This window comes from Sciurus carolinensis, chromosome 5 (assembly GCF_902686445.1).
Source record: "Sciurus carolinensis chromosome 5, mSciCar1.2, whole genome shotgun sequence".
In the NCBI taxonomy this organism is placed as follows: Eukaryota; Metazoa; Chordata; class Mammalia; order Rodentia; family Sciuridae; genus Sciurus; species Sciurus carolinensis.
Genome location: NC_062217.1, coordinates 144,546,756 through 144,571,842, shown reverse-complemented (window position 1 = coordinate 144,571,842; position 25,087 = coordinate 144,546,756). Strand labels below are relative to the sequence as shown.

The following is a 25,087-nucleotide window of genomic DNA, read 5'->3' as shown; positions in this document are numbered from 1 at the left end:
CGTCTCTCGACTAGAGAGGTGTGTCCTACCTGGCTGTCCAGGTAGCAAGAGGCCACAGTTTTCCAGATCACTGATTAAAACACCTCAGGATGGATCAGTACCAGGCAGTCTACATGGGTGTCACCTGAGGAGGAGGATATTAATATTCCTCTGGCTGGAGTCCTAGGTGATCTTTCTGTGCAGCCTGATTGGAAATGGCTCATCAGAAATATTCACTGGGAATTTACTTGTGTTCTCTCTGCCCCGCTTGTAGGGATAGTTGCATTCCAAGTCTTTGAAGGCAGGGATGGTGGAGTGCTGGTGGAATGGTGGGAAAGAGGGGGGAATGCACACCCGAAGGGCCCTTTCCCTCCCCTACTAAACAGAGCTGCAGTTCCAGTGGAGAAAAGAATCCTGTTTATCTGGATGTGATCATGTGTAAGGGGTGGAGCTTGCCCTTTTGGTGGAGAGGGAAGGATCCTGTCTCAGGAAAGGTGAGCTGAAGGAACCAAAATATTTAGGGGAGAATGGGATACTGTGTACTTAAGCTATGTTCTTTTCCAGTGGTTTGATTTTAAATTTTATTTGCTGACTTAGAATAAGAAATTTGGTTCCAAAGAGTTTTAGCCCAGGGATCCAAATCTTAAATGCCTCAGAGGTCAGGCAGGTAGCATGGGAGGGAGGGTGAGAGATCACAAATGAAACCAAAAGGAATGTTCTTTTTCACAAAAATGTTGTGGGCTGCCTTTTTTTCTGGAAACCTAAGCTACTCTTGGTCTTTCTTTTTCCTGTTGTTGATAGAGAAATATTTCCCTTCTCTAAGAAAAAAACCAGTGCATTCTACCATAACAAATGGCAACTGACATTAGGCCTCAGTGTTTGGGAGATAAATCTAAGTGCTGTGGCCATCTAAAGGTAGTAGCTACCAGCCATCTCAAGTACTATCCTTGAGGCCCAGTGTTACCAGATTTTGCTTTTTTTTTTTTTTTTGGTATTGGGGTTTAAACCCAGGGGGCTTAATCACTGAGCCTCATCCCTAGCCCTTTTTTATATATTTTTTTGAGACTGGGTCTCGCTAAGTTGCTCAGGTCTTCACTAAGTTGCTGAGACTGACTTTGAACTTGAGATCCTCCTGCCTCAGCCTCCTGAGCTGCTGGGATTACAGGTGTGAGCCACCATGCCTGGCAGATCTTGCTAATTTTAAGGAGAACCCACCTTTTAAAATTATATTTGTCTTGATAAATTTCAAAAAATTAGAAATAATTATAAACTCATGGGAAGTTGCAAAGTAAGGATACAGAGGGGTCTTGAGTGTCCTTCACTCTGCTTTCCCCAGTGGGAACGTTTGACATAACTACACTGTGGCATCAAAACCAGGAAGTCGACGTTGCTACAGTCTCTAGTCCTTACTCACATTTCACTGGGTTTTATATGTCCTCATTTGTGTGTGCATATTCGTAGTCCTGTGAAGTTTTATCATGCACAGGATTATACACATTTGTGTAATCACTACCACAATCAAGAAATTCTTTGGTTTTCAAATCATTCATGCAAATACACTGAAAACTATTGAGTTCTAAAGAACATGCCCTAGGCCTGGTGTGGTCTGATTAGCCTCCAGCTTTCAAGCTCTACTCTAGTCTAGCTCTTTCTTTCATTCAGATAAAGTTCACATAACATGAAATTCACTGTTTTAACTCTTTTCAACTAGACAATTCAGCATTTTCTAGTATATTCACAAAGTTGTGCAATCATCACCACTATCCAATTCCAGAACATTTTCATCACCACAGAAAGAAGCCCCATATCCATTAGCATTCACTCTCCATCCCCCCACCCGCCATAGTCACTAATTTACTTTCTGTGTTCTATAAATTTGTCTCTTCTGGACATTTCATGTACATGCAGACATAGAGTATATTCTGTTTTGTGTCTGACTGACCTTTTCTTCCTACAGAGGAAACAGTTTGGGCCCAGAGAAGGAGAGTGTCGTGCCTGATTCTACAGCTACAGACAGGCTAAGTCTACACTCAAACTAGAATTAATACTCTGTACCGTAGCTGTACCTCTCACCATTCAGGTCTTCAGTCCAGTGATGATTATGATTTAAAGCTGCTACTCCAGTTGCTCCTTATCAGTGGGCTTTAATAAACACAGCTCAACAGAACATTTTCTGTTACTTGTGCTGAGTGTTAAGGTTCTTTATGGAGCCCTTGTGGAAAATGGAAATTGTGAGGAGAAAACAAGGTATAGAATTCAATTGAGTTCAGTGTGCTCATTGAGCACCGACTTTGGCCAGCAGGGATGAGTTAGATTGGGTGTTGACTATCAAGGGATAGTTAGTTAGGGGAAACAGACAGATGAAAGATAAATTCATAGTGTTGGGATAAGTGTCATATTATGGAGCAGAGTGGAAGGGCACCAGACCCAACCTGGTGCAGGGGCTTTAGGGATGAAAGGGAGCTAACAGGTAGTGAGGCGGCAAAAGGAGGCTTTAGGCAGGAGAGGGCTGAGCAAAGGTGTAGACCTGTGTGGTCCACAGAGCCAAGCTGTGAGCTCCTTGGTAGCGACGGATGGTCAACTGGCATATTAGAGATGTAGCTTGAGGGGTGAACTTGGGTTAGATCCCTGAGAGTCTTGAGGTCATAGAAGATCAGATACCCTTGTAAATGTCTAAAGTTTTCAAACTAAAGATACCTGAATGTATGTAAAATAGGAAAATTCCAACTTGGGAATTGAATATTTAGGGGTGAGCACTGGGGTAAGATAGGGTATAGAGCGGTGGAGCTAAAAGTCTAAGTAGCAGTAAGATTGAGAGGAATTAAAGCAAGGGATACCAGGAGACCCATTCCAGAGACCATGCTGTGGGACATCTTTGGAGTGCTCTTGGTCTTGTTCCCACCTGCCTGCCTCCACCTACTTGTCCCCCACCCCACCCTATAACTCATAGGTATGTGCCAGGAACATTTTTTTTTTTTTGGTACTGGGGATTGAATCCAGGGGTGCTTACAGGTGAGCAACATCCCCAGCCCTTTTTTATAGTTTGTTTAGAGACAGGATATCACTGAGTTGCTAAGTGCCTCGCCAAATTGCTGAGGCTGGCTTTGAACTTGTGATCCTGCTGCCTCAGCCTTCTGAGTCACTGGGATTATCGGCATGTACCACCATGCCTGACTGTGTGCCAGGAACTTTTGCTTTTGTAGTGTTGGGGTTACAGCAATGAACAAATCAGGCAAGATTCTCATCCCCAGCCCCCTCCAGGGGAATATGGATAAATAAGATAGTAATGGATTGTGTTAAGTTATCCTAGGAAGGTAACTCTTGCTGGTAAGCAGGTCAGGTAGTCAGTGCTGGGCTCAGTTGAGAGGTGCTATTTGATCTGACCTCTCAATGGTGAGACTGCTTCAGCCATGGCAAGAGTCAGGCAGAGTTTTTATTTTTTTATTGTTAGGCGGATGGAAAGAAGTGGCTTCTATAGCGTGTGCTCTGGCTCTTTCAAAATGTTCTCTGGGACCCCAAATCATATAGAACAAGACCCTGTGAAACCTGGCCCTACACTGTCTTAGGATGGGGATGCTGTACTGAACCATCAGCTTGGGAAGGAAGAATGCATATCTTAGTGGAAGAGAAAGTATGAAGTCACTGTGAATCATTTAAAGTAGGCGTGCTTAATTATTTTTTTTAAACGGAAGCTAAAATCATTTTGCTATTTTTCAACTAATTTTGTTGTACTTTATGAGCTTTGTGTCACTCAGGGGACTTGGAAACCTTCATTCTCCCTCCTCCTCTATCTGTGGAGTAGGTGGGAGAGCTTTAAAAAGCTCCTAAAGACTCACTTTCCTTTGCCAGTGGTTGTGGTGGGAGGACAGCTGGGCACTGGGACCAGAGGCAAGAGATGTTTGGGAAGAGGGAGTCCCCCTAGCAGGGAGCGCCATGGAGGCTTCCCTGGGGTTCAGATCCTGAGGATGTTGTTAGTGGTTTCAGCCCCGGGGGGTCTGTCCTGGGAATAGAACCTTCTTTCAACATCATAAAGGGATTCATTTTGCTTATTAGGAAGTCATCTCCAATAACTAATGTGGTATGATTTTAAAAATGTGACAGATAATTACTCTGATTTGTTTCCTTCCCAGTTGGTCAACCTTAAGGCCAGTTGGGGATTTTTTTCTGCTAGACTCTCTGGGGGTATTGGTGGAGGAGTTAAAATTTGTGGAAGAAGAAGGAGTGAGTCTGCTATGAGCTCAGGAAACAACTTGGGTCTTGAATTCAGAAGCAAAAGAGAGGGGGCCAAGTCTAGGCTGGGTGGCATGAAATTTGGGATATGTTTTGAAGGAAACTAAAGAGTTTCAGGGTACAATTTTGAGATACAGAGATCTGCAAACAAAGACTCCTTACTTTCAAAACAACAACAACAAAAGGCAAAACAAATATGACCCGGATCCTGCTCCATCTATAGTTTGTTGGAAAAGTAATGTAGAAAAATAGAAGTTTCCTGTGCTGTGAAAGAGAGATGCATGGTGCTCTGTGAACATTTAACATGGGAGCTCCTGTGGTCCAGAGCAGGTTGCATGATGAGGACTGACATTTGGTAGGAATGAGGCTGGCAAAGGTGACTTTCATGACAGCCAATATTGATCCACAATCTTGGGTTGGGATAGACAAAAGGACGAAGGTGAGAGAGGTGAGGGTTCAAGGTCTTCGGCAGGGCTTGAAACAACACTTGTGATGTCTTTTAGAGCATTGGTCCAGGGAAATGTCTTGTTTAAGGCCAGGATAATGGAACAACAGGAAAAATGAATGGATCCCTTAAAAAATATGGGCCATACAAGGGGGCAAATTACTGTTTTGAGCTTTCCCTAGATTTCCTTCCCTACCAAAACTCTTCTCAATTTGCATTATGGCTCAACTGGAGGCTCCTTGAAGGGGACATCTGAGTGTGTTTGCGTTCTGTTAAAGGATAGTATGGGTACCATGGGCCTTGCAGTAGGGAAGGCTGACCTTGACCAGCTTTGGGTTTCCCTGGGGCTGGCTGACTGAAGGTTGCCTGGTGGTAGCTGGTGATGACAGGAAAGAGATCTTCTAGGCTGGTCCATTCAGAGAACCAGCTTGCTCCTATCTGTCATCTTTGTGGTACACGGCATTTACTTTGCCATTCTTGGCGTGGGATTGCTCAAGCTGTTGCATGACCACAAAGTGGAAATCTGGAAAGAAGTGTTCAGCTGACCTGGCAGGTTTCCACACATTGCATTGATCTTCAGTGTCCTGCCCTTTGATGGCAGGAAGGATATGATCAGAGCGCTTGCACTTTAGAACTGTTCCTCAAAGGCGCTGTGATGACCAGACACCTCCAGGTCGTTTAATTTTGCCAGAGGAACCTGCACAGGTGTGTGAAGGCACAGGTCTGCTGGTGACTGAACAGCCCCCTTGTCTGGAGGCAGCGAGGCTGAGTATAGGAGGGACTGCTGTGAACACAAAGACCCCCTCCATTTACCCAGTTGCCATTCTGCTTTTTATTTATTCAAAATAAAATGAAGCAATGGCTGTCATAATGCAATGCAGAGTGAGTAAACATACTAAGAAGATGCAGCTGCCCTAAGCCTGAATTGTTGGCTCTCTCCTGGAGGATGGTTAATTAATGACCTCAAAGAGATTGTTCTGGAGTTTCTGAGGCCTCTGGGTGAAATATACTCTTTTCCAAGTGGGCATCAGAATCACCTGTGGGAGACTTAACCCATGACAAAATCTCTAAACCAGAGTCTGTTTTAATGCCTTTGGATCCTAGGAGATTTTCTTTTTTTTAAGTTTTTCAGGTGTTTTTAATTTTTAGCCAGATTTGAAAACCTATCCACCAGTTACAATCCAGGGAAGCTCTTCTCACTCTTCAGGTGGACTCTTCCTTCTTGTTTCTTTACACTGCCCTCAAACCCTGAACCCTGAACTACAACCATGAAGGGACTTTTACTCCTCTTTAAGCCCCTTTCCACGTTGTTTTTTCTAACTGCTTTCTCTTGACTCCATCTCAGCTGGAATCAGGGCTGGTGGCTCATGTCTTTCTCACACATGAAGAAAACTCCACTTGGGGATTTTTCTGTGTGTGTGTGTTGCTGGGGTTTGAACTGAGGCCATTGTGCATGCCAAGCCAATGCTCTACCACTGAGCTACATCCCCAGCCCCAATTGGGATTTTGATGGGCAGATATTCTGAGACATTTTCTCAGGAACATTCATTTTGAGACTTGAACGCATAGTACAATAGCTTTTGGCCGTGGAAATTCAGATCCTGGCGTGGAAATAGGCAGGACAGTATGACTGGTACAAGGAAAAAAATAATCTATGTTCTGTCTTCTTAGAAATCTCATGAAAGGTTCAGTGTTTCTACCACCATGTTGCTTGGACCCTCCAAACTCTGGGACAACATTGGTTGTCCCAAGTGAATTATAAGTGGGTCTTGCCAGGGAGCAGGACTGAATTGGTTGAATTCTTGATAAGAATACACAAGACACGATCTGAGAGTGTGCACCAGGGCTGTACATCAAGTCCCAGCAGATTTTGGGTGATGCGGCATAAGGCAGGATGTTTAAGACCCACAGGGTAATAAGAGATGTGGACAAGATCAAGTTGTAGGGGCTGCTCATACCTCCTTGCTTTTGCCTCTATTGTCTCATGGCCTGGGATCCCCACCTTTCCTTCTACCATCTCCTCCATACCTGGTCCACTCCTATCCAATCTTGAGGATATCCTCAAGCATCCTGCATGCTAGGAAGCATCTCTTAATATCTGCTGCATCAGGGGCCCCTGCTCTGTGTTCCCATGATACATGTGCATGCCCAGATCCTCATATTCTCTGATTGTTTTGTAATTTGGAGTGTCTGGATGTGTCTTTAATTCAGACAGAGCAATGTAAGGGTCTTGCTCACTTGCAAATTCCCATTAACCCCCATGCTGTCTGGTGGATATAGGGTACAGTAAATACTTGTTGAGTGAATGAATTAGTGAATTCTTTGAGGGAGTGATATAATTAACTCCTACCATCTTAAAGTTGAATAAGTTGCTCACTTATTACAGGTATTATTAACTTATACATAAGCTTATTTACAATCTTACATTTAAGGTACATATTAAGGGAGATTTTTCTAGCATAGTGTTCTAGATAGTTTGAGACATTAAGCACTTTTGAAGGAATAGTTGCATGGCATTTGTGGGCTTTTCCCCCCACTTTGTATTTTTGGAGGGTGGGTACCAGGGATTGAATTCAGAGGCACTCGACCACTGAGCCACATCCCAGGCCCTATTTTGTATTTTATTTAGAGACAGGGTCTCACTGAGTTGCTAAGCACCTCGCTTTTGCTGAGGCTGGCTTTGAACTCATGATCCTCCTGCTGCAGCCTCCCTACGTTGTATTTAAAGCAGTGAACTTATTGGAAAGTGTCACATTAGGAAATTAACTCTTAGGGAACCTGCTATAATTTACTCTTATATTCTTTGGTGGCATGTAAAGTAATGGCAAAACATTTTAGTAAAAAGTATCTGAATTTAGTAGAAACGTATTAGTAGAAGCTTCAATTATTTCCTTGACTTTAATACTTTTCTTACAGCTAAGTATTAATTTTGAGACACACATGTATGTGCATGTATTTGTTTATTATATTTATTTATATTATATTTAAACATATTTTATTATAATATATAAATATATTTAAATATAATGTAAACAAATATAATACACAATTTTTAAATTTTTTATTATTTTTTATTTTGTAGCCTAAGACTACTATGCAGTGAATGGTGAAAGAGTCCTGGGTTGGCAGTCAAGATTCCTAGGTTTTAGAAAGAGCTCTGCTTCTAGCTGTGGGATGGGCACACTTAACTTGTGTGAAATTGGAGTGTTGTACTTCTTCAGAAGTTGTGAATGTCTATAGGAGTGAGTCTACTAACTTGAGTTGCTATTGTGCTGTGCTTCCCTCAGAACTTGGCTCTCTTTTCTTTAGTTTTTCCATTTCTGTTAGAATCATGAATACATAAAAATATTTCAGTATTCACAAAACAATAATGCAAAATCAATTATAAATGACAATGATAGTTCTTCTGTATATGTTGAGGAAACAGTAGGGAGTGGTGGGACTGTGGCATCTTGGAGCAGACATGCGTACCTATGAAGGGCAGCTGCTATTTAGCATCAGCTGATCATTGACAGACACGAATGTGGGTCATGTTGATACATTATCATCATCTTCTTCTTCATCTTCCTCTTGCTTTTCCTCCTTCTCCTCATCTTCCATCACCTCCTTATTCTCCTCCTCCTTTGCTGGAAATCTGGGGGGATTTTATGTGGCATCTCTGGTTTTTTACTTTGGGCTTATATTTTCTGAACATACCTTGCAGATGAAATATAACACCTCTATAGGCTAGATCCACTAGTTTTTGATGCTTGTTGAAGATGATCTCTAAAGCTCCTTTTTGCCATAGATCCTATCATTCTGGGGATCATTTCTGTGGACCAACTGAAGATTCTTCTTCTACTGTGGAAAGTCAGGGTGGGGAAGGATTTGGGCTGGAAGAGGAGGAGGGGGACTTTGAACCTAAATGGGGTGCTTGGCAATTGGTGCTTAGATGGGTCCCCTTGGGGTGAGGCCATAGTGTCCTTGTGATTCATATCAGGTATTTTATATGTTTGTCATTACAGGAGTTGGCATCCATTGGAAGAGTTTGCGAAACCCACTCTCTGCCCACAGCTCCAGGACCAATGCATCTTTCCACCACCTTAAGCCACTGGTGAATATGTGTGTGTGTGTGTGTGTGTGTGTGTGTGTGTGTGTGTGTGTGTTTTCCTTCTGCTGCAGTGAAGGGAAATATTTTTAGTCATCTATAGTATGTGATTTGCATTAGAGAAGAAAGGACACTGGTCCGGATTTTACCATTTTTACTATGGGATCTTAGGTGATTTGTTTGACCTCTCAGGGTCCCAATCAGAAAACTGTATCCTGTTTTCTGATTGCCCTGTTTACATCGCAGGGTTGTTTGCTTTGAAGACTAAAAGAGATAATGAATATGAAAATGCTTCAAGGGGATGAAGTGCTGGGCAAGTATAAGGCCATACTATTTCACTCTGAGATATAGAGAAGGACAATTCTTTTTGCCTCCCACACTTTATTAATTTTATTAACATACTTTTTCAAGCGGGAGTCCCAGATGTAAGAAGTACTTGTCAAACCCAGACCATTTTAGCTGACTCCAGCCAGGGGCTTCTTCCCTTTGCTTTTGTAATGTTCATAGACATCCTCATCCACTACTCCCGCAAGAGAGGGGAAAGTAGGGCCCTTCTGAGTTAACCAGTACATTAAAATGTGAACATTATTCATATATATGTGAATTACCAAGATATGGTAATGTGGATTTTAAATACCTATTTTCTTAGACCTCCAGAGTGGTTCAAGAGATTCACATTTTCTTGTTTTGTTTCTACCACTACAGCTGCTGTTTTTTTGATAGATGAATTAACTATATTTCACAATGACCTTCATTTTTATTTGCAATCAGATCATTTCACAGTTAATAAATATCCTTTGGAAGAAACTTAATTACTCATCACACCTGGTAAATGTCTTGCCTCCATGGTAGTTGAAAGAGACAAAAATATATCCTTAGCATTGTGTTCAGTGATGAGGTGAGGATTTTTGAAGGGGTGATTGCTGGTTGATGCTGAAGGTCCTGTGAGCTGGGAGGCAAGGTGACCCCTGCATCTTGACTCCAGCCCCTTATTGGAAAGGGGAGTTGGCCTGTCTAATGTTGACTTTTAAATCAGCTTCTGTTATGTGGATTAGGTGCTCTTGTGATCCAGTGAGACAAAACCCAGTGGCATGGTCACCTGGGGAGCTTGCAGGATCCTGGGGTTGGAACAGAAAGGAAGGGAGTTAGGACAGACAGGCCCAGAGCTAGGCCCAACTCAACCACAGAGGCTGTCTGTCCAGACTGCTCTGTCTAGGGGTACAAGGTGGACATTCAGGGTCTTACCCCAGACCCCATCTGGGAGGCAGGAAGAACTCTGTAGTTGGAGTCCCAGAGAAGCAGATGGCTGCAGGTGGCAGGACCTCTCATCCATTCAGCAGACATGTGTCATTGTTTACTCTGTGTCAAGACCCTGCTCTGGGGGCTGGGGATTTGTTTGTCACACAAGGAACAGTGTGTCCATGCTTCCCTGGAGCTTAGGATTGAGCGAGACTGACAAACGAGATCGTGAGCTCCGTGAGGCCTGGGATATTTGCTCTTCTCATTCATTGCTGTATCTTCAGCTCTTTTAAAAACACCTTGCACCTGATGGGTGCTCACTAGGTATTGGTTTATGAGTGAAGTAAACAAATAACTAAATGGAAAATGTATTTTCAGGTAGCAATAAGTATTAAGAAGTATTAAGAAAAAAAAAAAAAAAACAAGGTGAGGGACTGGAGGGATTCTTTTTGAAAGAATAAGTCCAAAAAGACTTGTGTGTGTGTGGTGTGTGTGAATGTGTGTGTGTGTGTGTGCGCACACACTCACCACAGGCATGAAAGAAAAAGAGAGAAAGGTGTGATGGACTGAGAGATCTTGTGCAGATACCAGCATGGAGTAAAGGAATCTGGGGAGGAGAGTTCAGGCAGAGGAAACAGCAAGAGAAAAGAAAGTGCTTTGACATAGGATGTGTTTGTCATGTAGAGAAACAGGAAGGCAGGCAGTTTGACTGTGTTCAGGCTAGAGGTGGTTATAGGAAGGGAGAGAGATATGAAATGACTTGTAGATGGGACCCAGATTGCACAGGCCATGATAAGGAGTGAGGATTTTACCCAGGGAGTGATTGGATTCCACTGGAGGAGTTTAAGTACAGTAGACTATATGGTCTTCTGTGCTTCAAAATCATTCCTCTGGATTCTGAGTAGAGAATAGAATTTGAGGCCAAGAGGAGAATCAGTGTAACCTGTAGGAGGCCCTTGCAGTGGTCCAGGGGATAAGGCTGTGGCCTAGATTGGGGTTTTGATCACCAAAATGGTCAGGCTCAGGATATATCTTGAAGATAAGAGCCTCCTCAGTGGGGAATGAGCAAAAAGAAGAGTCAAGGGAGGGCACAGCATTTGAGTGGATAGATGATACTGCCATTTACTGAGATGGGGAACAAAGAGGGACTCAGAGTTCTGTTTGAGCCAATTTATTTACTTGTTTGTTTGTTTGTACTGGGGATTGAACCAGTAGCACTGAGCACATCCCCAACTCTTTTTATTGTTTAGTTTGAGACAAAGTCTTTCTAAGTTGTCTAGGGACTCACTAAATTACTGAGGATGGCCTTGAATTCATAATCCTCCTGCCTCAGCCTCCCAAGTCACTGGGATTACAGGCATGCGCCATATTAATTTTGAGAAGTCCATTCTGTGTTCTTGTAGAGATGTAGAGTTGACTGGGACTGGAAATTGTTCCTTTGAGAGTTATTAGCATATAGATGGTGATTAAAACTATGAGATTGGATGAGATCATTTAGTGAGAGGAAGGAGATGTATAGTTCTTCACAAAGAAGGAAGGCAAAGGGTGAATTTTCAGATAAAGTCCCTTTAAAGAAATAAATGAAGCCACACACTAATTAATCTATATGATATGATTCCATTTTATGCAAATATGATATATAAATGAGATAATGTGATATAAAAGCAGTAATAAAACCTTACCTTATATAAAAATTAGAAATACCGTGATTCCTCCAAATCAAGAAAACTAGATTTCCAACTGTATGGTTCTAAATCTGATCAGCTGACTGAATTATAAACTGCATTTGTGCAGTTGGCACATGGCTGTGCCTCTGACTGGCAAGCAGAAAGACTAGCATCCTTTGCCAATAACCTGTAAACTGCATTGTTCTTTATGTGGGCTGGAACTTCAACAGCTGATTTGATGACTAAGTATAATTCATTGTTCAGAGATTTCAGGTTTTTTTTTAATCCTATAATCATATCATCCAAAAGTTCATTAAATGAAGGTTCACTCAAATGAAAAATGTGTGCACCGAAGGTCAGATGTGATAAACTTCTGTGAAGGCCAAACAGGCATCATGCTTTGCAGGGCCACAATAGAAGATCTTTAAAACATCTTCAAAATATCAAGGATAAATGCTGTAGGATAAAAAGTGGCAGGCATGTGCCATAATGGATGTGGGAGATGTATGACTTCAGGTACCCCCATGCTCCCCAACCACCTCTGTCTGACAGAGAGAGAAGCAGTTCTAAGTTAGACATGTTTTCCTCAATTTCTGAGCTTCTGGCATCAAATTCAGCTGCTCCTTGTTGGTTTTGCTCATTTCTAGCAAGTCGTCTCACTCAGCTTCCTCCCTGTTCTCATTGGGCGCCTCAGTTTTCCCACTTCCAAGCTTCCTAGTGAGTTTCTTTAGCCTTGCTCTCCAGCCCTCCCCTAGACATTTCTGCCCCTTCCTTCCATCACCAGCTCCGATTCCTGCCTACCTCCTCCCTCTGACTGCCTTTGTGGGCCTTTCAGTTTAGCTCCCCATCCTGAGGGTGTCCTCAGATTTCCTTGTTTGGGAGCATTTGACTCCACCCACTCCACCTGGTTGGTCTACTCAGGCCTTTTGTGGAAATGAAGACTAAAGAATGGGAAGCCAGTGCAGCTGTTAAGGGCAGGGTGATCAGTAGCATTGATGGGCTGTTTTAAATCCCTTGCACAATGGGCAGCCCCTAACTTGCTTTTACATGTGTTTTAAGACCCTGGATTTCAGTGAAAATACTCTCCATACTTCTGGAGCACCTAATTTCAGGAACAGGAGCATCCATTTTGTGGTGTTCTGTGTCCATAACCAGTGGTTTATGGCACATGAAGCTTTCATTGTTGATTGGCATCAACCCTGATTTTCATTTGTCTTATTTTCTCACAGTGTAGAACCTAAATTAAATTTTTTTTTTTTTTTTTTTTTTTTTTTTTTGGTGCTGGGGATAGAACCCAGGGCCTTGTGCATGCTAGGCAAGCACTCTACAAACTGAGCTATATCCCCAGCCCCTCTAAATTAAATTTTAAAAAATGAAACTTACTAGGGGAAAGATTTCTGCTCTCTGCTTTTCTCATTAAGTAATTTCAGGAATAAAAGAATGGGATCTTCCTGTGCTTTTAAATGGGGCATTTAAAAAATGGTGGTATCCTCTAAGTTAAAACAAACAAACAAACAAAACAAAGACCAGGGCTGTGGGACAGGGCTTCAGGAGGTACCCAAGATGAGCAACCAGTGGGGAGGGCAGTGGTGTGGGAAGGAGACTGACCTTTCACTATATGCCTCTCTGGACTTTTAAAAATCTTGCTTTGCTTACATATCATCTTATAAAAAGGATAAAAATAATATCCCTTTTACTTTTTTTTTTTTTTTTTTTGGTACCAGGGTTTGAACTTAGAGGCACTTAACCACTGAGCCACATCCCCAGTCCTTTTTAAAATTTTTACTTAGAGACAGGGTCTCAACCAGTTGCTTAGTGCCTTGCCATTGCTGAGGCTGGCTTTGAACTTGTGGTGCTCCTGCTTCAGTCTCCCAAGCCTCTGGCATTACAGGTGTGCGCCACTGTATCACTGGCTCTCTTTTACTCTTAATTGACAATTTAGAAACATTTTAAGTTCCTTTATCCCTTGGTTTTTGCTGCTCTTGTTTGATGTGTCTTTTGATTAAGACCACTGCCTGTTCATAGTGTCCCTGTTGTCTTTATTGGGTCTGCAGTTTCGCGTTCTTTAGCATTTTAGGGCTAGGGTTCTTTAATTTGAATTTCAAAATTTTGTATGTAAGGGAATATGTCCATCAGACCAAATTCTTTCTTTCCTCATTCCTCATATTTCTAAAAGGATTTAAGACTGTTTCTGGTCAATATTTTCTTTAGTTGCTTAGGCAAATAAGGATTTTAGATGAGGTTTAGTTGTCATGAGCTGACCTACAAATGAAGCCATTTCCACCGAGCATCTTACTGTGGTCCTTCATATTGTGGAATAGAACATGAGATTTGGAATCCACTGTGGTTGATAGTTTCTGACCCCAGTGTTCAGGCAAAGTCAAAAGCAACCCAAACTCATTTTCCTAGTCTTAAGAGTCTCAGTTACCATAAGAAAATGCTCAAAATGGAATTAGCATAACTTGTCACTGTCGGAAAGGGAAAGTTCAGTGTTTAGAAGTCATGGTGCTGAGCACCACCCTGCTTTTGGGAGTGGGCGCTGGTTGGGGGCAGCTTCTGCAGCAGTCGTCTAGAAGTGTCTTTCTGAACTGCCCTCTTATGTTCTATGACCAGAGGTCTATAAGACCGCTTTCTGGCCAACACTGTCGTGAACTACAAAGAGGTGAAATCCATCTTGTGCCACAGTGACATTCTTAGGTGGTAGTATTTCTACAAGAAATTTACACATTTGATTTTACACTGTTTTAGCAAGCAGGAAATTGTGTCACATTTGCTGGTCGTGTGTAAAAACAAGATATTTTCTCCTTTTCTATCTAGTGGCTATTGTGAATAAATAGAGTGCAATATTTTTTTGTCCCGGCCCGCTACCCCCTGTTCGGGGAAGTAAACATTATATGGTGCTTGGAGTTGTCACTGAAACAAGGAGGTTGACGTCATCTCCAATGATTGCTGCATGTCATAGGACAAAATCATCCTGATTGTTCCACGGAACCATCTTGCAGTCTCCTTATCAACGAGATGACTCATCTTTGAGTATTTTCCCCACTCAAAGAGAATGTCTCTGGTCTGCTGATTACAGCATGATTAAATAAAAACTGGTTTCTTCAGAGGCATGCCTGGAAAAAAAAAAGGCCCATTATTTGTGCTTGTTGACTTAGCATACTTGGACCTTCATGTTTATAATCAGCCAGGTTTAGTTCTTAGGTTTGGGGGGAGAGGTCAGGAACTCTTGAAGGTGTATGTGCACATACACCATTTGCATATGTAACCTTTTGCATTTTTAGGAGATGACTCTCCCCTACTCAGCTATCATGCTTAGTCACACATACCATTCTAAATGTAGCTGCTTCTGGAGAGCTCTGTGTGGCAGGCACCCACTGAAAGATGACTTTTCTGATTACACAGAGAAAGATTAGAGCCTATAACTATGCTTACGGAAGTCTAACTTCCATGCAATTTGTAGCCCCAGAATTGTCCCAATATGGACTTAGAAACTTATATAAGTTGGTGATTGCTTTAACTTAGAAAGGAATCAGAGGCACCTTTACTATTTTTATTTTCTAAGAGCTGATTTCATTTTTTTCTCAGGTTCCTTTATTCCCTCCTTAAGAATGGTTCTTTCTCTGGTTAAGAGAAAAACTGGTTTTGTGTGTGTGTGTGTGTGTGTGTGTGTGTGTGTGTGTGTGTGTGTAGAAGTATATAGAGAGACCAATTTTTATTTATCAACAGAGGTCATGTCTCTAGATATCTTGATGTTGTATTTGTTCCCTGAGTTTGTCATATATACAGAATATTGTCCTCCATGCCAGTTGCAAACTAACTTCTCACAGATACTAGTATTTTATAAGTTTTTGAAGTAGGGACCAGAATTGTAAAAGTCAGAAAATTTCACATAATTTAATTTCTAGCTATTCTTGAAAAACTAGACTCTTTGGCATTATTTGGGCCATATTCTAGTATGGGATGGTGGGCAGCAGAGGACCAGCATGCATGTCCCAGTTTGCTATAGTTCCTGTACCCACTTGCTACCTATTTGGACTTCTCAGGCTTTTGGTTTCATAACCCCTGACTTACTGCTTCAGTGTAAAATCTAATCTTGAAAAATGAAGGGATTTTGAGATGCAACCAAACATTTTAGTGTCCTTCTTTTTAAATGGGGCAACTAAATTTAAAATATTAAGGAGCAAAATAGTTGGGGTAGTTGGGTGAAACAAATGTTTCTTTCCTTCAAGAGATTTGTGCATTTCTAACCAAGGAAAAGAAAAGAAAGCCATAGTTTCTTTTTGTGTGTGTTTGTCTGTTTTTAGTATTCTTTATAATTATCAAGTCATATTAGTTTTTTAAATTTTTTGTTAGTGGTTGATGAACCTTTATTTTATTCATTTATTTATACGTGGTGCTAAGAATTGAACCCAGTGCCTCACTCATGCAAGGCAAGCACTCTACCACTGAGCCACAACCCCAGCCCATCAAGTCATATTAGTTTTGAAACATATATTATACTTTGTATAATGTGATTTACTCATAAAATTACCATGTTGGAAACATTTGTACAAGTTTGCTAACTCTATTTGCTCTTAAATATTTCCAGTTTTTTCCTTTCAAATGAAACTGAACTATTGAACTTGAAAAAGTTGAACATTGCTTGTCCCTCCTCCTCTTTATAATAAGTAGGCAAAAATATAAAACCGGAGAACAAAAGTCACCAACTTTTTAAAATATATTTTTATTTTAATTGACACATAGTAATTGCACATACTTATATGATACAGTGTGATCTTTCAATAGATGTATACAATAATCTAATGATTATTATTATAACAATCTAATAATAATCAGATCCTGATAGTTGGCATATTTATCACTTCAGACACTTATCATTTCTTTGGGGAATATTCAAGTCTTCTCTACCAGGTATCTTGAAGTTAATCAGCTAGTTGTCATCAACCATAGTTGTATAGTTATCCTACTGTCTCTTGATCAGTAGAGATTACTTCTATCCAGCTGTACCTGATACCTGATCAGCTGTACCTGATATTGCTGCCACCAACGTTTTAATGAAACAAAGGGTTGTTGTTTTTTGGAAGCCCTGTGTCTTCCAAAGTGTCCAGTAGATTATAGAAAAGGAACTTAATAAGGAAAAATCAACAACTCAACCTGAAAGTTGAATACTCATGTAAACTTAACCAATCATTCCCATTTTAGAGTTGTCATGAGAAGCAGTTTCTGTTTCTTCTGATACTGCCCTTTCCCTCCCAGAATCGTTCTTATAAATCTCTGAAAACTAAATAGTAGCCAGGATAGAAATAGGATGTCAGGCTTTTCATTTTTAGCTTCTTCGTTTTGGGGTGAGAACTCAACAGACTTTTGGTGTCCTGGATAGGGTATGAGGAGACTGGAATTCTCACTTTGGCCACCTGCCAGACCCTGACCTACCCTAGAACAACCAATGCTTCCTGGGTTTTTGTTGTTTCTGTTATTAAATGAGACTTTTCACAGTATAGAATTCACATGTAGCCCCCACTCAGGGCTGGGATTGAGTTATGGGAAACCTGGTGCTCTGGCAGTTTCTGTGGGATAGAGAAGCAGAGTCATTATGAATGTCATCATTTATTCCTCATGGTACCTTAGTAAACAGAGAAGAACTGAATATAGTGGGTTCTGTGCCACCAGCTCATGGCATAATGCTAGACTAGCCATACTGGGAAAAAATTCTGTAGTAAATAGTGCAAAGGTGAACCGGGCAGAAGGGCTTGTGTCTTCCCGGCACTCTGTATAGACCTCTGCAGGTCCATATGCTGACCTACGTTCACTGGGGCTTATGAGACTTCAGCCACCCTAATACTTGGATTTTTGCAATTCTGGGTGATACTTTTTCATTATTACTTCATGGCAGGTTCAAAGCCAGTTACATACGATCTCTTGGCCATGGTAAGTCAAAATCATTAGTCAAGACAAAAAATAAATGGCAGAGAGGCTAACATAACATGATGTAGAACATGCTGAACAAAGGTTGGGGATACCCAGGGGGTTTTCCAGTGATCCTGTGTCAACAGTCATGGGCTGAGAGCTTATCATGGCACTTAGAACGTGGGTGGATGTATATATGTACATACATACAGTATAGTATTTCACTTGCAATGTAGTCAATCTGTTTTATATATATTTTATACCAAGTATATTGTGTTTGTTTTAGGAAATCATCTCCCAAACAAATACACCAAAATGACTCAGTACTGCTTGGTTGGCATTAATGGGTTGTTTGTGTAGGAGCAAAGGAGGGGTCAAAGATCAGGCTTGCAAATGCCTTGCCATTGTGTTTTAGAAGGGATCTGCATGCAGAATTCTAGGCTGCATTCCTGGTTCAGAAGGCTGACGATACCGTGTTTTTACATCCATCTACATTGCCTCTTCCACATCTAATTCGTTGGTTCATTTACTTGTTGATTCAGCAAATAATTATGGAGTAGCTAATAATATTTGCATAATGCCTTTTAGCATGTGGAATATATCCAAATATCTTATCCTACCCATGAATGTTGATCTTGGAGCCCAGTCATATATGTGGGCAACAGCCTGCATCGGTTCATGGCTATACTTTCTGTTTCTTGGTAAAGCCTTTCCTATTATTTTCTTTTTTACTTGTGAACAGATACTCATGGCTTTGGGCCATTTAGGAAGGAACTTGGGACAGGTGGGCAGGAGGGTTGCTATGGGAGTTGTGCTAGACAGTCATTCTCAAGAACGGAGGGGGTGGGAATCATCTACTGAATAGGAGAGTGGGGTGGGTGGGATGTGGCTGTGGCTTTGAGGAAGATGGAAACTATTTGGAACAGCTGACATGGGTTGGGCACCAGGAGCTAAACAAGAGCTAAAGGAAAGGTCTGCTGGGTGCCTGAGAAGAACCCTCCAGGTCAGCAGGTGCAGCCTGGCTATGCAGGGCAACAGGTGGAGACAGATGAGACAGAAGGAGAGGGCTGGGGACAGGAGTTGGATGTTTGCTGGGTGTTGACATAAGTGGCTTTGGTGTAGGAACCGTTTCTGACCCTGAGAGTGTGGCCATGTAGGGAATTGTTGAGGTGACCAGCAGAAGTGAGGGGTTTTTGACTGCTGGGCAGTGACTGGGCATGGCTCATAGGCCCTTTATCTCCTGATACATCACCCATCACGCATGCCTGTTGGACCATTTCTAGTGTTTTCATACATGCTATTCCTTCTCCCTTCCTTTGACCTAATGGCCTCCTCCTTCAAATGCTGGTCCAGACATCCCTCCTGGGAAGCTGTTTCCGATTGGTCTCTGCTCTTGAACGCTTCACTGTGTCCATACACATCTCCTGTGTGCAGAGGCTTGTTGATGGGTCTCTGGAACCTGTGGTTGGAAGGTTCCTTGAGCGCAAGGCTGTCCCTGGTACCTGGCAGAGCACCCGGCACACAGACGATGAGCCCATGCTTGCTCATGGATGTGTAACTGCTCTGCTGCTGTACTGCTAGCATAACAGAATGCTAGGATCCAAAGAGAATTACAAGATCAGCTAGTCTAACTCATTCTTTTATAGTTCACAGAGTGCTGTGTCTAATCTGATGTCACACAGCTTATTCCAGGCAGAGCAAGAACTCAAATTCACCTCCTCTGACTCTTCATGCCATGTTCCTGTTCTGTCCACCACAGTGGTCCCCAAGTGTCTTCTAAGTGTGTGTGATGTCAGCCCTCTGCCTCGGCTTAGTGCCCAGTGACAGCCTGATGTCACTGTTCGTAGTGTTATCGAATTTTTCTCACGGGGAGGAAAACCTTGTCCTAAGGCTGCGAGGAGCTTTTCTCCGCCTGGTGCCAGGGTTACAACAGCCTTACCTCACTGCTTCCCCTTCCCTTTCCGGGTTTGTCCTAGTTTATCTTTGGATAGGGTAAGCATCAGCGACCGTTTCTAAGTAAATAGAGGAATCGTGCATTCAGGGTTTGTGGTTTCAAGTATTCGGTGCCTTTTGCTTTAGCCTGTCCCTTTCTGGCACTGTCACTGCTACTGCTGTCTCCTCATTGCCTCGGATTAGCATGTGTGAAAGCCTAGCAGTGCACAATGGAAGTTTCCTTCTGGGGAAAGCAGAATTGTCAGAGCATTGAAGAGGGAAGCCCAAGGAGAGAGAGAACTTGTCTGAACCACTTTGTCAGTGGGAAAAAACAACAACAAAAAAAAACAAAACAAAACTAAATCTGTTGGTTTCCACGCCCTATCCTTAGAGAGGCATATTAGTTGGGGTGTGTAGAAATGCTTGTTTGTATATTTTCCATCCCTGAAACTTATTTCTGAACTTTTGGATAACACTTGCCTTTTGAATGTGTTATTTAGAAGTAAATTCTCAGCGCGACTGAGGGTGGGGTGTGGCTCTTTCCTTTACCGCCTGTCCATGGTGACGCACTTTTGTGAGGTTGGTTCCAGATCACAGCAGATCATCTGAACTCTCTCCCCATCACCCTTGATCCTGAATGCTCAGGGTCAGCTGGGGCCTGAGCACTGGGGGCAGGGGAACTGGTGTGAACCTTCAGGTTCCTCTGTTAACTCACCAAATAGTCCACAGCTAAAACTGCCCATGGTGGAAAAAATACTCTGGAGAGCAGGGTCTTCAGGTGCTACCCTGTATTAAGGAGCTGCACAACACTGTTTCCCCCGAGCTCTTCTGTGTTCCTCTCACTTTTTTTTCCCCCAAAGTAGGAACTACATGATGTACAGTGTCCCCTTTAGCTCAGAAATCCTGCTGCTTGGAACAAGTCCAGTGTCTGGTTTTAGGGATTTCTGAAGCCACTTTGGACCTCCTTGGCTTCCAGCCACAAGGGAGCCTCTGCTCCTCCCTGGGCTGGTCTTCAGTTCCAGGCACGGAGCTGAAGTATATCAGCCAAGGATTTGAACTGTGTCAGGAAGTATTTTGATTTACTGTATTCTCTGCTTGGCATCTACTTATTTCCTTCAGGGACGCCCCCTTCCTTGGAAAAAAATAACTCCTAAGATGCTCGTCTGACTGATGAGCTAAGAAGGTTCCAACCAGGTGTTTCCATTCAGAGATCCTGGCTTGTCAGTCATAGGTCAGTGGGTGAGAAGGGTGCCGCCAAACTTAAAGAGCTCCTGTCCTCTTCCCCTCCTGCAGTGGTGGGCCTTGTGCTGGCTCATTATGACAGTGACAGTCCTGAGACAGAAGCAGCTTTGAGTGTTCAAGGTCCTGACATGTAGGCATTTCTTTGTTTCCAGCCATCGTGCTGCTGAGCTATGACCTGAGAGATAGCGTCTAGGGACTGGCTTCCAGGCATGTGCACCTGGGAACTGGTTATGAATGGCAGAGTAGAAGGGCTCTATGGAAGGCAGGGTCCCAGGACTGTGTTGAGATCCCATCCTGAAGATTTCTAAGGGTCATGATGAGGACCCTAACACAGCCAAGATGGTACTGCTCTTTCCAGTAGCCCTCTCATGTGGAGCATGTGCTCAACCAAAGTACTACCAACATCCTTGTTTCCCCCTGCAGCCTGTAGATTTTATATGTATTCATCTTAAATTTCATGTTGTTAAAATAACATTAGGCCTAAGAAAGAATCATTTTCCTTATAATATTACTGATTTAGAAAAAATTTCATCTTATTAGATTCTCTTCATTTTATGACCTACAAATAACTTTTAAAATCCAGCTCTTGGCATCTAACAAAGTACTGATTCCTCCCTCATTTTGTCTCCTCTAGGCATAAGTTGTTGACCAAAATGTACAATCAGGGAGACGTCCATTGAATGCAGCTAGATGGTGAAACTTTGGGATGGTGGTTTAATAACATGTGCCTAGTTGCCCATATTAACAGGGATCTCAAAGGGACTCCAGTAATGTCTGGCTCAAGTGAGGTTACACTCATGTGAACTATTAGTCCAATAAATATAACTTTAAAAGGGAACTGACTGAGTTGGTACTTGTTTGTGGTGAACCTGTTAGTTTGTGTCAGTCACCGTGTTCTTTTCTTAGATATTCACCTATTTAATTCTTCAAGATTCTTTTCTGAATCCCAATGCCAGGCATCCTGGTGTATACTTCTAGAGCCTTCCTTTTGTTAATTTTTCAGTATCATTTCTCTTCTCAGGAGGTTTTGTTTTTTGTTTTGTTAATTTTTAAAATTTTATTTGTTCTAGTTATACATGACTGCAGAATGCATTTATACATTTTGATAGATTATACATAAATAGAGTGTAATTTCTCATTTTTCTGATTATACACATTGCAGGATCACGTCGGTCATGCAGTCATACATGTACCTGAGGTAATAATGTCTGTTTCACTCTACAGGATTACTGACAGCTCTCACCAGTGACAGTTCCTTTAGCTGTCTATCCATGCTGTCCATCCATGTGCTTCATTTGAACCTGAAAACCCGAGGGTACTTAAAGCTGCAGTGGCTCTCCTGGCTCTGCACCTGCCTTCTGTTTCAATCACCTTTTACCAGAGTCGCCCTTTCCAGAAAATCATTCTCTTGATGGAGGAGGTGGGACACAGCACAAGCTGATTTCTCTTACAGTATTATCCACCTCAAGCAGGCCTGTTACCTGCTTTTCTTCTTGCTCTGATCATACCCTTAAAACAACAACAAAAAAATAAAACCCTGTCCCCGAAGAGGGTTTTTACATTTCTCACATGTTTCAACTCATCCCAGACCTTAGCCTCTTGAACAGCCTTCTGGCCAATAAATGTTATTGTCCTTTGTTCATCTTTGACTGTTTTCCTTCTTGTGGCCCAGACATGCAAACAGAGCATTCCAACGCTAGGACTGCTTTGCAGTCCTTTAGGACTTTCCAGGCTCCTGACTTCCCCACCCTCATTCGATCACGGAGTTTCTCTTCAAGTTCAGATAACCTCTTGCCCTTCCAAGAATTTTGCTTTTACACCATCCGGTTCTGTCTAATTTTATGACTGGCTCTCTTGGCTGCCTGGTATAATCGTGTAGGACCAAGGTACTGATGCATGACAGGATTGAGCCCTGCTTATCACGCAGAACTCTCTTCCCTATCCTTACTCCCCAAGAGACCAGCTCTTCAGAACTCCCACCCAGGGCAGGGCTCAGCTGGAATCACCCATATTTCTACTAGGGTTAAATGTCTGGAGAATTGGGGCCCCTCCCTGCACTGAGGCACAAGGCCAAGGCCACCCAGTCCCTAGGTCAGAGACCAAAGGAAAGAACAGGTCAGGGATGGGTTCTTGGAGAGAACAGCCACCTGCTGGGAAGTAGAACATTTGGGGAAGAGGGGTGTGGAATGGGAAGTCCGAGATGACTCTGAAGACCCTTAGGTCTGTAGTCCCTGGTTCTACAACGGTGTTGGGCCAGTGCCCTCTCTTGGAGTCACTCATTGTATTTTGAGATGACTTAAGTCCAAGGAGGAGCACTGCCGTGGTGCCTGTAAGTGCTTCACTTTTCCTCATTTGAGACTTGCCTTGCCTATGGAGAACAGCACCTCAATTCCATCATTACAGATTCAGCATCATTAAGACTCGGGCTGGATTGAAATTTATCTCTTTATTCTCTGTGGAAAAGAATTTAAAGAGAAAAACAGTGAGGGATGTTTGATTTAAGCGAAGCTTTTTAAAGAACCCACTTTAGGAATGTACATTTGCATACAAACAATGAGAGTGCTAATTAAAATGATTCTCACATAGTCCTGTCAGCAGTGCAGAGACTGCTGCTTGGCAACACTTACACAGTGCAAGTGAGTGTACTTGGGAAATAATAAAATGTGGCTCCATCCACCTAATCAACCAAGACAGATTGTGTGCCTTTTATTTGCAAGGCACTGACGGGAACCACTGTGGAGGGGGTTAGGGCACCAAACCTAATGCTTGCCCTGTGGGGTAACTGTCTAAGGGGTATCCAGGGAGGTGGCACTGCCGGGAAAGGAAGTCCAGGAGGAGCCAGGTCGACGTCTTAATTACCTCAGGAGTTGAATGGTTGGCAGGAATGAACAGAGTACCAGAAGTGTCCTGTTGAAGGCACCTGCTCACATTGCTTTAAGGTTAACATTCTGTCCTGCAGGGCTTAGTCCCCTTCACGTTGAGTAGTCCAGTTCCCTTTGGAAGCTATAGCCCCCATGTAGAGTGTTTCTGTCATCATCACCCTTTGGGGCATCAGCTATCACTGGGCACCTGCTGTTTGAGCCTGGGACTTTGTTCTGGGAAGTGTGGGTGGGGCTGATCTTGCCTGGAGTTGATGCAAAACCCCTTCAGATCCTGGGGGAACAACTGCCACCTTATCTACCCCACAAACCCCAGAAAAAAAAAAGTATTTTAGAACACAGAGCTTGAAGCACAGTAGATGCACAGATGCAGAGTAAATATTTGTAGATTGAAGTATATTAACTCTGCAACTTGAGTGCGGGTCGTGAGTTACACATACTCTGTTTTGAATCCTGGCTCTCTGCCACTTGCTGGCTCTGTGGTCTTGGCTTGTGCTTTATCTCCTTGAGCCTCATTTCCCTCGTTTGTGAAATTGGAATTAATATAAGAGTAGTCATAGTACAATATTGATATGATGATGATGATGAGAGGCTGTATAACATAATGCATGGTGGCATATACTCTGGAGTTGAACTGCTGAGGTTCAGATACCACCTACGAGTTCTATAAGCCTGGCAAGTTAGTGAACCTCTCTAGGCCTTAATTTTCTTATCTGTGAAATAGGGATGATAATAGTACCTTTATCAGGGGATTGCTAAAAGGATGAATTATAAAGCACTTCATACCTGGCATGAGAATGTTATATCAGTGTTTGCTAAGACTTCAAACCTGAGAAAATATGTATTTCATTTGGTTCTTTTTAGAATTCCTGAGAGGTTCAACACCAGGCAGGTATTGCTCCCCACCCCTCATCCCCTATTTGTTGTTACTTTTTACATTTGAGGTAGAAAAATGACATTCTAATGGGTTAAAGTGTTTTGCTGAAGGGAACGTAGCCAGTGAATGTGGGAACTGGGACCAGAGCCGGTACTTACTGTTAAAGTAGCTTCAAGTGCATCATATACATTTATGGAGGATAGACAGGCATGCATGAAAATATTAACCCTTTAATCCCATGCATCTGGAGGCAGGTGAGGAGTGTGTCCCTCTCTTCTGCCCTACCCCCCCTGCTGCCACCTCAGACCTGCTGCTGCTGCTGACATTGTCTGCCAATTATGGCTTTGAGTTTATGCCCTCAGTGGGGTCTCAGGGACTTACTAAGGTAGCCAGTCTAAACCTCTTCCAGATTCTAACAGCGTTAGTCCTGCTCTCTGACTGGACTTCCTTTGGAAACCAAAAGAGTCTATTGCATTTCGATACCTGATTTCAGAGTCCCTTAAAGGAGCTTTTTCCCTTTGGGGAAAGCCCAGGATAAACAGGAAGGTTTCTTCTCCCTGACATTTATATTTAGGGTTGAAACTCATCATTGCTTGTGAG

General features: G+C 42.5%; 1 protein-coding gene across 13 annotated transcripts in view; it reads left to right on the top strand.

Moving 5' to 3' along the window:
* Positions 1 to 25,087, top strand: part of Sorbs1 (sorbin and SH3 domain containing 1) — a 233,015-nt gene that overhangs the window by 62,879 nt on the left and 145,049 nt on the right. For 12 of the 13 annotated variants that reach the window (XM_047552716.1, XM_047552719.1, XM_047552718.1 and 9 more), the window contains exon 2: positions 8,659 to 8,747. The exons of the other annotated variant lie outside the window; for it this stretch is intronic. Coding sequence is in view for 7 of the 12 variants with exons in the window: in XM_047552727.1 (XP_047408683.1) it covers positions 8,659 to 8,747 (89 nt within the window). In the remaining 5 variants the exon portion in view is untranslated. The remainder of the gene's footprint in view (positions 1 to 8,658; positions 8,748 to 25,087) is intronic. 13 annotated transcript variants of the gene reach the window in all.